Source organism: Chiloscyllium plagiosum, chromosome 7 (genome assembly GCF_004010195.1).
Source record: "Chiloscyllium plagiosum isolate BGI_BamShark_2017 chromosome 7, ASM401019v2, whole genome shotgun sequence".
Classification (NCBI taxonomy): Eukaryota; Metazoa; Chordata; class Chondrichthyes; order Orectolobiformes; family Hemiscylliidae; genus Chiloscyllium; species Chiloscyllium plagiosum.
The window spans coordinates 34,908,195-34,923,170 of NC_057716.1; the positions used below are offsets into that span (position 1 = coordinate 34,908,195).

A 14,976-nucleotide genomic window follows, 5' to 3' on the forward strand; every position below is an offset into this window, starting at 1 on the left:
CTTTAAAACGATTTGTATATTTTACAGCATCTTAAATTGTTTGCCAAACACAAAACAAGATGCCGCGGAAGCTGAAGTAGATGTGTTATCATAGAGTCATTGGGATAGAATTGTCTAATGACGAAGGAATTGGGAGAATGGGATGGCGTTTTTACAGGGGGCAGGATGGGAGGAGGTGTAGTCCAGGTAGCTATGGGAGTCGGTTGGTGTGTAGTAGAAACTTCCATATCCGCCACAGATTCACCTGCACCTCCACCCACATCATCTACTGCATCCGCTGCAGCCGGTGTGGCCTCCTCCATATTGGGGAGACAGGCCGCCTACTTGCGGAGCGATTCAGAGAGCACCTCTGGGCCACCCGGACGAACCAACCCAACCACCCTGTAGCACAGCATTTCAACTCCCCCTCCCACTCCACCGAGGATATGCAGGTCATTGGACTCATCCACCGCCAAACCACAACAACGCGACGGTCGGAGGAGGAGCGTCTTATCTTCCGACTGGGAACCCTCCAACCACTGGGGATGAACTTGGACTTCACAGTTTCTTCATCCCCCCTCCCCCCACCTTGTCTCAGGCGAATCCCTCCAGCCCGGCACCGCCTTCCTGACCTGCAGTCTTCTTCTTGACCTCTCCGCCTCCATCCTACTCCGACCTATCACCCTCACCTTGACCTCTTTCCACCTATCACATTTCCAACGCCCCTCCTCCAAGTCCCTCCTCCCTACCTTTTATCTTCTCCTGCTGAACACTCTCTGCTCATTCCTGAAGAAGGGCCTGTGCCCGAAACGTCGAATCTCCTGTTCCCTGGATGCTGCCTGACCTGCTGTGCTGTTCCAGCAATAAAGTTTCAACTTTGATCTCCAGCATCTGCAGACCTCACTTTCTCCTAGTTAATCATTTGTTAGTGCAAACTTTATAAATGTATGTGTTTAGATTGAAGTTTCATTACGTATCTCTACTGTGTGTATACTAATTCTGCCAACAATTCCTAATTTTCAACACTTTTGTTTAGCAGAACAGGTTGCTGGGGTAGCCCAGTTTCTTCATCTAAAAATGTTATCTAAACAATGAGTCCTTGAACTCAAAAAGACGAAGTGCTGAGCAGGTCGGCAGTCTCTGTGACCAGAGACACAGTTAACTCCCCAGATCGATGATAATGTAAATGCGACTGGTTGAATTTTTCAAAAGAAAAAAGGATCCCGAGATAAGACTTACTTAGGCACAAGTGCTTGTAAAGGAGGGAGGGATTATTGTTGAGCAGGTCAGTCAATCACAAGCCTCCCATCGCCCCATCTGTTCACATGACATGGGGGTGAAGCCTTCACTTATACACTGCTTCTATGGCAACTAGGGTGGTTAGTGGCAGTAGCTGGGCTCCGCCCCTTTCCCCGGGGCATTGCGGCAATTGGTGAACATCGAGTGGGCAAAACCTGGTCCTGAAATGGTGGGGACGTCAATCATAATTATGTCACCACATGTCCCCGCCCGCTTGTCGTCGATGGGCCTGTAAGGGTGCCCACGGGGAGGGGAAACGTGGGGATAACAACAAACACAAGAAGTTGGTAGTGAGCGAGAGAAAGACAGACAGGCTAGCGAAAGTTTTCGTACCACTACAGTAGTCGACATTTCTACGGTGACGGAAAGATCTAAGTGCGTTTACTCCTTGCCTTTCAGGAAAAGGATGAAGTACGGCGGGAAAAGTCGTGGACACTTTTCGTTCTGTACCGTATCTTTTTTTTTCCCCAAAAATAAATTGCTTGTTTTTTTTTCTTTCGCCGACGGGAAAGGGGGGGAAGGATCGAAGTGTTTTGCACGGAGTGAAAGACCGAGGGACAGCGAGCGCAAGCAAACTGCCCGTTCGCACGCGCACCCTGCACCCTCCAACGGCGGAGCTTTGCTGCGTGGTCACGTGGGCAAGCGCGCGCCCGCGCACTGCCTTTGCTGACGGCCCTCACTGTGCAAGCGCGCGCGATGTACAGTTGACCATTAGCGGTTGGCTGAGACTTGTTAACCCAATTGTTCAAAGTGTGGCGCCTTTAACCCCTCCCAGTCTTCTCCATTGAGAAGTGCACTGCGTTATTTCGGTGGTGCAAGCAGATTTTTAAAATACCTTCTTCTTTCAAAGCTGATAATTGTTTAATGGAGGGAAGGTGAGAATGGGTTAAATTTTTCTCTCGATACGCAACCAGACTTGCTGAGTTTCTCCAATATGTGAATCACAAAACAACGTTGATTTAAGTTTGATATTTTAACGGCTTTCGTTTTCTGATGCTCTTCACTTTTATCGTGCAGTTTTTTCAAAATATCTGCTCCCATATTTTGTGAGCTATCCAGATTAAAAATGAGCCTATTCTGCAGTCATGTGCACCCAGTTTTTCCACCTGTTATAATGGAGAATGGACTCATTAAATTTTGAAAGTAATTACTTTTGATCATGTCCCAAAGTCTGCTGTTTTTATTTTCATAGTAGTGTTCCAGTCAAGAGACTGTTTGTTTGTTTGTTTGTTTGTTTGTTTGTTTAAGAAGCATCGTTCAAAGGTAGATTAAATGTGTTGCAATATTGTTAACGTTAGGATGTCCATTTCAATGATGTGAACATTAAAAGCAACTTTACAAACTATTTTTAAAAAAATCTGTCAGGGAGAACCTGTAATGCTTTCCTCCTTCATAACTCATACTTTTAAGAGAATTGTTTCCTTTCTGCTGCACAAATTTAAAAATGTTTGTGAATTAGTTCGGAGGTTCAAACATTTTTCTTTGTTTGATAACTGCTATGCCTAGCAAAAAAAACTTAATGCGTTTTGACATCTTCATTTTTTTCTACTCGTCAGCTTTTTGAGATGAAGAATTCCAGGTTTTCACTGAGCCCTGAAATAACCCCAAGATGTAGTTTTGAGGACTCCTTTATTCTACAACTGCCCTACTGGTAGAAGTAGTCTCTCTCAATTTCAGAGAATCTTGGAAGAAATTTTAGTTAATTTATATTTAGAACAATAATTGGAGGGGAGACAAATTTTGACTGCTTTGATTACATGGTGAACTTTGAAAATATCACAGTTTTAATTTGATTTGCTAAATGTAGTTCATACAGACGGAAACAAGTACAACTATTTTTTTTAAATCCAGGCACACACAATCATGGAATTTTACAGGAGAGAAGGCGGCCATTCAGCCCATGTCTGTACTGGTTCCTAAATGAATGACCCAGCTAATCCCAATCTCTAGCCCTCTTAATTCATTATTTTCAAATATGTACCTGCTTATTTGAAACCTCATATGGAAACAACCTTCAGCACTCTCCTAGGCAGTGCATTCCAGCTGACAACTGTGAAAGAGTTTCTATGTCTCACTCTTAGCTCTGTTGATAATTTTACTAATGGTAACAGAATTTCCTCCTTTGCCATATCAAATTTGTTCATTTTGAACACCTCCAGGTTATCTCCTAATCATCTGCTCAAAGGTGCCTAGAACTAAACTCAATACTGAAATGTGGTCTGACCAATCATTTCCTTTATTTTATACACTTTTTTTAAAGAAACCTAAAGAATCCTATAAGCTGCCTTAATTGTTTAAATTTGATTGGTCTCAATCGCATTTGAACCCTGAGGTCCCTCTGCTCCTGAACTCTCAATTGTACCATTGAACTGGATTGTCTCTCCATGTTACTGCTATAAAAATGTAAACTTGATTTGTCTGTATTGAAATTCATCTGTCAGATGCCCCTCTGTCAGAGTCGTCTTAGTCTGTTTTGTCTGGCAATCCAGTGTTGCCTATTCCCAGAAATATCCATAAGACATTGACCGCTCAGTCCATTGAGTATACTCTGCCGTTCAATGAGATCATGGTACATCTGATCATCCTTAATTCTAATTTCCTGCCCTATCTTCATAACCCTTGCTGATGAACAATCTGTTTCAACCTCATCTATACTTAATGGGTCAGCCTCAACATCACTGCAGTAAAGAATTCCACAGATCCACATTCCTGCCATAAAAGGATAACCTCATACTGAGATGTTCTGTGGTCTGAGATTTTCCAACAATGGATAATGACTTTTCTGCATCTACCTTGTTAAGTCCCCCAAGAATCTGATCTTTTTAAGATCACCTCTCTTTTAATTCTTCAATGAGTACAGAACTTGCTCTATATCTCCTCCATATGACAGCTCCTTCATCAACCTAACAAATCTTCTCTGGACTGTCTCCTATGTTCATCCTCTTCCTTAGAAAAGGGTCCAAAACTGTTGACTGTTCTCCACCTGTGGTCTGACTAGTGTCTTGTAGTATTTGCCAGACCCTTCTAATTTTCTACTTTTTGTCATAAAAGGCCAAGAGTTTTTCAGCACAGTGATGCTTAACCATTAATGGTTTTCTTTCCATATTGTTAAATGCCTTTTCCTATACGCTTGTGGATGAATTCATTCAAGTAGATGGTTTGAAATTGATTGCAGATCAATACAATTTAGTTATTTTACACTGCCAAATGGAATTTGGAGCGTTGTTTTAATTGCTTCAGCGCGAGGTGCCTTTTTTGGTCTGGTCTGATTTCAGTTGTTGAAATCTTGCAGCATGGAAATAAGCAATTGGTCTATAGTGCTTCCCAGTTTTCAAAATACCTATTGAATTGTAGTCATGATTTGGAGATGCCGGTGTTGGACTGGGGTGTACAAAATTAAAAATCACACCACACCAGATTTGAGTCCAACAGGTTTAATTGGAAACTCTCTAGCTTTCGGAACGTTGCTCCTTCATCAGGTGATAGGCACTATCACATGAAGGAGCGACACTCCGAAAGCTAGTGTGCTTCCAATTAAACCTGTTGGACTATAACCTGGTGTTGTGATTTTTTTTTTTCTTAACTATTGAATTGTAAGCAGTCCAATTCATGTTTGAAAGCTGAATTAAATCTGTCTCTACTAATTGTTCAGACAGGGTCATCCTTAAGACATGCTTATCTTTTGCTCATTGTAAATCTCTTGCTTTTTTTTCCACTGGAAGTAGTTTCTCCTCATTAACTATCCAATCTCTTGACTTTAAGCACCTCTTAACTCTCCCCTCAACATTTTCTAACACAACACCTGCATCCCTATCTTTCCACAAAGGCAAAGTCTCCTATCCTGAATAAATTTGTTTAGAGTTTCATACTTCCAACATAGTGAAAAATTTATCTTTCTGCATTTGAAGTTAATTATCACTTGTAAGGTTAACAAAAATATTATCTCCAATAACTCCATTTTAGAAATACACCAGGAACACTTGGTCGCTTAGAAGACATATACTTAAAAATTAAATCTTAAAATATAACATAACATAGCCAGGTGACTTAAATTGACGAGATGTAATGGTTTCTTTTGAAATTATTTTTGTGTACCTGAGATATTTGTGTTGGAGGTCATGCTGTGTAGAGAATAACTCTAGAATCATTTTTGTAATTTAGGCTTTACATATCATTTTATGTAAGGCAATGGCTTCAAATATTTCGCGGTATCAGTTTTTATTTACTCATCTGTTCTGTAGGGGCAATATCTTTATTGCAGTGGGATTGCTGGGACAACACTGTATGGTTACAATGGCTCCTGCTCTCACTGAAACTGCCACAGAGCCACATGGATTCCAGCTGTTATCGTCTTCATTATCTTCCAGTTTCAATGAACCTGATACATTCTTCCATGAAGAAGACACCATTACAGAGCAGAAGCTGAATGAAGAGAGTAACACACAGTCTGCTTGGTCTCAACTTGCATATCCATTTGCAACATGTGGGCTTGGCAGTGATGCACCTGATTTGAAACATGTACCTTATGGATCTATAACTGTTCACTGTGCAATTCCAAGCAATGCAGCCTTGTTAACTAGTCCTAATTCTCTACTGGATAAACTGTCTTTAAACTGTAAACTAAATATTAGGAAGACATTGTTTAGCAAAAGCTCTGCTGTTATTCTTGCCAAAAAATTATCTTGTGATAGAACTAAACAAGTATCTGCTTCTAAAGCTTGCAAAATGTATTTTGTACCTGAAGCAGAGCTAAGTAGTAGTAATAATGACAAGAAAGACTTAAACTTCCAGAAAGACAATGCTTTGGAGTGTACGGGCATGTTAAGCACTGCTCATCAGGTGAAATTGGCCTGTGATTCTGTTTCAATGACCCTTAACAATGCTGGTGGCATGACTTCAAATCAAAAAGTCATGTTGAAACCAGTCAAAGCAAACAAAACTTGGGATACAGTACCAGCACTGGATGACTTTGAGTTTGAAAGTTTATTGAATAGTACCAGGCAATTGATCCTGCAGAGAAATGAGGAAAAACAACTTCATGGTTCCACAAGTATAAGGAAAAATGAAATTAATACTCAGCTGTTTGAGTGCCTTAGCAGACAGCAAGAACTAGCTAAAAAGTCTAGCCGACTTAAAAAGCATTTACAACTCATCCAAGCAAAGCATGTTGAGTGTCAAATTAAGTGCAAAATTCAGGATGTTATGAAGTGCCAGCTTGAAAAGCAGGCAAAAAGAAGCAAAATTGACATTTCAAATACTGAGACTGTCTTTCCTTTTGGAATAAAGCACAGTGGTGTGCACACTGGATTCATTTCAAATTCAATCAATTCTGAATTCTATGAGTATGTGTCCTTTTCAAAAGCATTGCTTTCGCACATTAAAGAAAGTGTGGATTCCGACGCAACCAGCAGTAGCACTGAAGAGGATACAGACAGCGAAGAGATTGCACTGAATAGAAATATGCCGTTGTAAGTAGAATTGTTAATACTGTCGTCGTTTTAGACATCAGCTGAGTGAATTAGATGCAAATCAAAGCAGAAGCATGAGTGCTTGTTGAACTTGTTTTTACAAAAAATCTTCCATGAATTCTCTGGGAAGGGAGAGGTCCCTGTAAATCAGATCACTTTGACTGAATATAATGGCTTCATAAGTGCAAATGGTTTAGTGTATAGAAAAATGATCATTTCTGTGAACATTTTATGAACTTTGAATTATTGATTCATTGTAGTACGGTTTCTATTATGTTTTTCATATCATCAGAATAGGATACATTTTTGGGATATCTATATTTGTGTGATATATAGTCATGATGAGCTAACCAAAATTGGTTAGTGTAATTCTGCAGATACAATGGGTGTAATGCCCTCTCATTCGCGAAGACCACTGCCATCTCAATGGCAATAGGGAGTGCGCAATAAGTGCTGGCCGAGATGATGATACCCATATCTTATGGACAACTAAAAAAGTGAATTGGCTACAATTGCTCTGAAGTCAAAAGAAATGGAAAGTTGGTTGTTTTTATTTTAAAGCTGATTGAGGAACACTCATTTAAATAAGTGCCATGTCCGTCATGTTTTACTTACCAGAACTTTTGTGATACTGCTGAGCATCCACTTAATAATGATAAACTCCAGGTGTGATGGACAATAGGGAAGTGCTCTCCGAAAAGTTGTTCTGTGGAGCTTAACATCATGTGATTATCTGCAGTGTGATTTGAAGAATAATGTTCAGGTGCTTCTTTTAGTCTAAGTGCTTGAATGGTTTAACTTTCATGTTTTGTCAAGAAGTGGACTGGTGCATATGGGTACATACATTTTAACTTTTATAAGGGTTAATTGAATGAAAATCACAATGTAATTGGATTCAATGACACAAGTAAATTACCATGATTGTGATCTGGTAATTGCTCAGTAATATGGTACTTGTTGTATAGTTTTGTCCAGCTGTTAACATGAAACAATTCTACTAACTAGGTAAAATTGAACCATTTCATCTCTGTAATTGATTCAGCTTTGCAAAATATAATTAATTGTACACCAGGAAGTGATTTTCTGACTTTTGTGTGAAGATCCTTTTGACATTATATGTAATAGGTGTGAAACAGAAATCATTTTAAAACAGATGAGTAATTTAAAAAGAACAGAGAACGAAAACTCTCATTCTTACGTACACATACACATACTCTTGCTCTGGCCCACACTGGTCAGTGCTGACCGTGGTGCCCACTCCTAGTTCTAACTGCTCGCAATTGGTCCACTACCCCCTCACCCTTCCTATCCATGTATCTATCCAAATGTTGCTATTGTACCTGCCTCATCCATTTTCTATTACAACCCATTCCGTATAAGCACCACTGTTTGCCTCAAGAAATTGCCTTTCAGGTCCTTAAATCTTTCCCTCTCACCTTAAACCTATGCTCTCCTAGTTTTCATAATTTTATACACCTCAATAAGGTCACCCTCATTCTCCTATGTTCTATGGATGGAAGTCCTATCCTGGCCAACCTCTCCCTGTAACATGGGCCTATTAGTCCCGGCAACATCCTTGTAAATCATCTTTGCACTCTTTCTAGTTTTAACTATGTATTTTCCATAACAGGGTGACCAAAACTGTACACAATACTCCCAATGTGGCCTCAGCAATGACTTATACAACCGTAACATAATATCCCAACTCCTTTTTTTCCATGCCTTGATTGATGAAGGCCAGCACACAAAATGCCTTCTTCAACACCCTGTCTTCCTATGACACCGCTTTCAACTAACTATGTATTTGTATTCCTTGGTCCCTCTATTCCACAACACTCCTTAGGACCTTACCATTTTACTGTATAAGTCCTACCTTGATTTCACTTTCCAAAGTGCAACACCTCACACTTATCTGTACTGGCAAATGCACTTCAGTCCTCAGTCCACTTGCTCATCTGATTAAGATCTCCGTAATTTTTGAAAACCTTCCTCACTATCAATGATACCTCCCTAATTTTGTATCATCTGCAAACTTACTAATCATGTCTTGTACATTCATATCCAGATCATTTATGTAAATAACAAATAACAAAGGTCCCAGCACCGACCAATGGGCACACCGGTAGTCACAGGCCTCCAGTCTGAGAAACAACCTTCAACCATCACCCTCTGCTTCTTACCATTGAGCTAATTTTCAGTCCAGTTAGCTAGCTCTCCCTGGATCCCATGCAATCTAACCTTCATGACAACATCCACTGCCCTACCCTCATCTATCCTCTTGGTTACCTCTTCGAAAAGCTCTAAAAGATTTGTCGGACATGATTTCCTGCGCACAAATCCAATCTGACTATCCCTAATCAGACCCTGACTATCCAAATATTGATTGATTGTGTTCCTCAGTTTCGTCTTCAACTTGCCTACCACTGATATCAGGCTGACTGGCCTGTAGTTCCCTGGATTGTCTTTGCTACCTTTCTTAATCAATGGAACAACATTAGCCACCCTCCAGTCTTCTAGAACATCACCAGTTGATAAAGATGAAGCAAAAATCTTTGTAAGGGCCTCTGCAATTCCTTCCCTCGCCTCCCATAATGTCCGATGATGGGCTTGATCAGACCCAGGGGATTTATCCACCTTAATGCACTTTAAGGCTGCAAATATGTGATCCAAAACATCCCAACTTGTTTCTCTTATTTCCTTAGCATCCATGATTCTCTCCTCAGTAAACACCAAGGAGAAATATTCATTAAAAATATCCTGAGGGGTGTGTGGTGCTGGATGTTCACAGTTGTAATGGAGAAAATAATACCCTTTTATGGAGTTGAAAGGGATTAATTCCTGGTGCACATGTGGGTGACAGAGACTTTGCTTTGCAGAGGAGCATTCTGGGAGAAGTCTGCTCAGTCACCACAACCCCTCAAGGTCCCGAGTGGATGTAAATGTGCAGAACACAGAAGATGGGCAATGTCCTCAATGAATATTTCTCTTCTGTGTTTACCATGGAGAAAGACTTGAAGACTTAGGAACTTGGGGAAGTTAGTGGTGATACCTTAGCGCCAGTTCTATTCACAGTAGAGGAGGTATTGGATGTATTAGAATGTATGAGAGTGGATAAATCTGGTCCAGACGAGATATAGAGCTGAAAATGTGTTGCTGGAAAAGCGGAGCAGGTCAGGCAGCATCCAAGGAACAGGAGAATTGACGTTTCGGGCATCCTGAAGAAGGGCTTATGCCCGAAACGTCGATTCTCCTGTTCCTTGGATGCTGCCTGACCTGCTGCGCTTTTCCAGCAACACATTTTCAGCTCTGATCTCCAGCATCTGCAGTCCTCACTTTCTCCTCCAGACGAGATATATCCAGTAAAACTGCAAGAAACTAGACAAGAAATTGAGGGGGCCCTGGCTGATTATCTTTGCACCCTTGTTAGTCATAGGTGAGGTCCCGGAAGACTGGAGGGTAGTGAATGTTGTGTCCTTATTCAAGAGGGTTACAAAGAAAAAACTCTATGGACCAGCAAGCTTAATATCTATGGTAGGTATGTTATTTGAGAAGATTCCGGGAGAGAAGATGTACATGCATTTGGAAAGACGTGTTTGATTAGGAGTAGTTAGCATGGCTTTGAATGGGAGATCTTGCCTCACAAATTTGTTAGAGTTGTTTTGAAGTGACTAGATTTCAGTGAGGCCTTTGATCAGTTTCCACATGGTAGACTGCTGTGGAAGGTTAGAGCACATGGAATTTAGGAGAAGCTGGCAAATTGGATGCACAATTGGCTTGTTGGTAGGAAGCAAAGGGTAATAGTGGAGGGATGCTTGTCAGACTGGAGACCTGTGACTAGTGGAGTGCCTTGGGTCGGTGCTGGGCCCATTACTGTTTGTTATCTATATCAATGATTTGGATCAAAATGTACAAAACATGATTTAAGTTTGCTGATGACACTAAAATGGGTGGTATCGTGGACAGTGAGGAAGGTTATCAGAAATTGCAGCAGGACTTTGATCAGCTGGGGAAACGTGCTGTGAAATGGCAAATGGAGTTTAATATAGCTAAGTGTGAGGTCTTGCATTTTGGAAAGTGAAATCAAGGTAGTAGTTTCATGGTGAATGGTAGGGCCGTAAAGACTGCAGTAGAACAGCGTGATCTTGGAGTTCAGGTTCACAGTTCTCAAAGTGAAGTCGCAGGTAGACAGGGCAGTGAAGAAGGCTTTTGGCACACTGGCCTTCATCAATCAGGGCATTGAGTATAGAAGTTGGGAAGTTATGTTGCAGTTGTAGAGGATGTTGGTGAGGCTGCACTTAGTATATTGTGTTCAGTTTTGGTTACCTTGTTATAGGAAGGATGTTATTAAACTGGAAAGAGTGCAGAAGATATTTACAACAATGTTGTCAGGACTCGATGGTCTGTGTTATAGGGAGAGGTTAACCAAGCTAAGATGCTTTTTCTCTAGAGTGTAGGAGACCAAGGGGTCATCTTAAAGAAGTGTATAAGATCGTGAGAGGCATGGATAGGGTGAATGTGCTCAGCCTTTTTCCCAGGGTTGGGGAATCGAGAACTAGAGGGCATCAGATTAAAGTTAGAGCGGAAAGAAAAGGGAGCCTGAAGGGCAACTTTTTTACACAGGGTGCATTACGCACATGGAATGAGCTGCGATGGAAGTGGTTAAGGTGAGTACATTAATAACACTGAAAAGGCATTTGGATAAATACATGGATAGGAAACATTTAGAAGGATTTGGGCCAAGTGGGGATAGTGTAGCCTGATGTTTTTGTTGACATGGGCAAGTTTGGGCCAAAGGGCTTGTCTGGAGGACTCTATGACTGACCAGCGGAGTGAGCCACACAATCACGCAAGTAAGGTGAGCAAGGTGAACTTCTTTTCTCTTTTAGTGTAAAGGGGCAGAGATGGCAGATTGGGCAATGGTGTGCTCCTTCTGCCACATATGGGAGATCAGGGAGCAGTCTATTGTCCCTGACAACTATTCTGCAGTAAGTGTGACTAGCTGTAGCTTCTCACAGACCACGCTGTTCAGTTGGAGCCGCAGTTGGACACACAGGAGCAAAGAGGGGACAAAGTGTGAGATAGACACTAGGTACGGGGAGTTGAGCACACCACAGGTTCAGTCAAGTAGATTGATGACTGGAGAGGCAGGCAGGTAGTTCAGGAGTCTCCTGTGGCTGTTCCCCTCTCAAAACAGATATACTGTTGGGGGGAATAGCCTCTCAGGTATAACAGCAGCAAGTCAGGTTTGTGGCACTACAACTAGCTCTGCTGTAGAGCAGGGTCAGGCAAGATAGTGGTAGGAGATCCCTAGATAGGGGCACAGATACTTCTGTGACCAAGTTTAAAACTCTAAGATGCTGTGTTGCCTCATTGGTGCAAGGGTCAAGGTAATCTCTGAATGGTTACATGAAATTCTTGAGAGAGTGAGTAGACAGGTCATTGTTCACATTGGTACCAATGACAGAGGTAGAAAGAGGGATGAGATCCTGTGGAATGAATACAGGGAATTAGGAAAGCGACTGAAAATCAGGACCTTGAGGGTAGTAATCCCTGGTTTATTACCAGTGTCGTTCGCTAGTGAGGCAAGGCAACAGAAAACTAGGACATTTGAATGTGTGGCTAAGGAGCTGGTGCAGGAGGCAGGGTTTCAGTTTCTTGGATTATTGAGACTTCTGGGGCTGTGGATGTTTACACTGATATTGTTTATGCTTTCTTCAAGGTCCCTCCTGGTAGGCTCATCCAGAAGATGAAAATGCATGGGATCCACGTGACTTGGCTGTGTGGATTCAGAATGAGCTTGCCTGTAGAAGGAAGAGGGTAGTGGTAGAAGGGTATTTTTCAGGCTGGAGGGGCATGAATAGTGGTGTTCTGCAAGAATCCATACTGAGACCTCTGCTGTTTGTGGAGTTGAATCCAGGTAAGTGTGAGGTCATTTGGGAGATCAAATGTTAAGGAAAAGTGGCAGGACCCTCAACAGCACAGATGTACAGACGGATCTTAGGGTTCAAGTCCATAGCTTCCTGAAAGTGGCCACGTAAGTAGATAGGGTGGTAAAGAAAGTGTATGGCATGCTTGCCTTTATTGGTTGGCAAATTGAGTACAAGAATCAGGATATTGTGTTGCAGCTATGTAAGATGTTGGTTAAACCACAGTTGGAGTATTGCATTCAGTTGTGGTTGCCATGTTACAGGAAGGTTGTGGAGGCTTTGGAGAGAGTGCAGAGAGATGAAAATGTAGATGCTGCTAGGATTAAAGGTATGAGCTATAAGGAGAGGCTAGTAAAACTTGTTTTCTCTGGAGCAGCAAAGGGTAAGAGGAGACTTGATAGAAGTATATAAAATTGAGATGCTTAGATAGGTTTGATGGTCAGAATCTTTCCCCAGAGTTGAAATGCCTAAAACTAGGTGGCATGCATTTAAGGTGAGGGGGCAAGTTCAAAGGAGATGTGAATGACAAGTTTTTTTTAACCTAGTGGTAGTCTAGAATGTATTGCCGGGGTGGTGGTGATCATGGAGGCAGTTAGGGGCGTTTAAGGGACTTTTAGATAAGCACATGAATATGCAACAATAGTGTGATTTGGACCAAGGACAGGCAGAAGGGATTACCTTGACATAATGTTCTGCACAATGTCCTGGGCCGAAGGGTCTGTTCCTGCGCTGCACGTATCTTCATTTTCTGTTCTGTATTCCACGTAGCCAAGTCACTGTGGTTTCCATGCATCTTTTTCTTCTGGACAAGTAGGACCAAAGGGTCGATTTTCCATGTCATATAACTCTTCGACTCTATAAGAAAGCTGAGTAAGTGTTTGGAACTGTGGGTTGACAAGTGCCTAGGTTGTGATGGACTTTATCCTAAGGACTTGCATAGCTCTTGAGATTATTGACACATTCATTTTAATTTTCCCAAACACCCTAAATTCAGGGAAGGTTCCATTCTAGCTGAATATCGGGTAATCCTCCATTGAAAAAGCAAGAGAGATGAATTAGGAAAATACAGGCAGATTAGTTTAGTGTCTGTCATGTAAGAAGTTCCCAGCAGGACACTTTGAGTTCAAGGTAATAAGAATTTACATAATCTTGGGGAAGAGAAAACATGTTGAACATGTAGTTGTAGCACAGACAGAAGTCCTTCAGCCCATCAGGTCTGCATTGGTCAAAAAATAGCCACTTAACTATTCTAATTTTTATTTTCCAGCACTTGACCTATTGCAACAAGGATATCTGTTACAGTTCTTTTGAGAAAGTAGACATGCTATAACTGTTACAACATGGGGTAAACCCTCCTGCTTAATTTAAATTGGCACTATATTGGCACACATAAGAGGCACATATTGACACTAATGATATAGCCAGGAAAAGGATCGAGGATATAAAAAGTGATTTCAGGGAGTTAGCATGGAAGCTGCAAAGCAGGATGAACAGAATAGTCTTCTCTAGTTTACTACCGGTGCGACGAGATAGCGAGGCGAGGAACAGGGAGCAGGCGCAGCTCTAACACGTGGCTGCGCAGCTGGTGTAGGAGGGAGGTAGTTGGGATGCCTTCTGGGGAAGGTGGGACCTGTACAAGAAGGATGGGTTGCATCTGAACTGGAAGGGGGCCAATGTCCTGGGTGGAAGGTTTGCTCGAGTAGTTCGAGAGGGTTTAAATTAGTATGGCAGGGGGGTGGGAACCTGAGCTGTATATCAGAGGTGAGAGTTGATGCAGATGAGGCAATAGCAAGAGGTAGACCAGATAGTGGGAAGAATTTTCCTGGGAAGGAACCCAGGGATCAGTTAAAGTGTGTTTGCTTTAACGCAAGGAGTATCATAAATAAAAGTAATGAACTTAGAGCATGGATCAGTACCTGGTGCTATGATGTTGTGGCCATAACAGAGACATGGGTTTCTCAGGGGCAGGAATGGTTGCTGGATATTCCAGGGTTTAGAGCATTTAAAAAGAATAGGGAGGAGGGGGTGTAGCACTACTAATCAGAGAGGGTATCACAGCTACAGAAACTTCCATTGTCGAGGAAGGTCTGCCTACTGAGTCAGTATGGGTGGAAATTTAGGAACAGCAAGGGAGCAGTCACCTCGTTAGGGGTTCACTACAGGCCCCCCAATAGCAGCAGGGAGATGGAAGAAAGCATAGGTCGGCAGATTTTGGAAAAGTGTGGACATAGTAGGTTGTTGCAATGGGTGACATTACCTTTTCCAATATTGATTGGAACCTCCTTCGAGCAGAAGATTTGAAT

General features: G+C 41.8%; 1 protein-coding gene across 1 annotated transcript in view; it reads left to right on the forward strand.

The window, feature by feature from the left end:
- The first annotated feature begins 1,547 nt into the window (after nucleotides 1-1,547).
- Nucleotides 1,548-14,976, forward strand: part of kansl1l (KAT8 regulatory NSL complex subunit 1-like) — a 94,385-nt gene continuing 80,956 nt past the window's right edge. Inside the window, exons 1-2 of the mRNA XM_043694487.1 lie at nucleotides 1,548-1,689; nucleotides 5,520-6,746. Of these exons, the coding sequence (XP_043550422.1) occupies nucleotides 1,685-1,689; nucleotides 5,520-6,746 (1,232 nt within the window). The 5' untranslated portion in view covers nucleotides 1,548-1,684. The remainder of the gene's footprint in view (nucleotides 1,690-5,519; nucleotides 6,747-14,976) is intronic.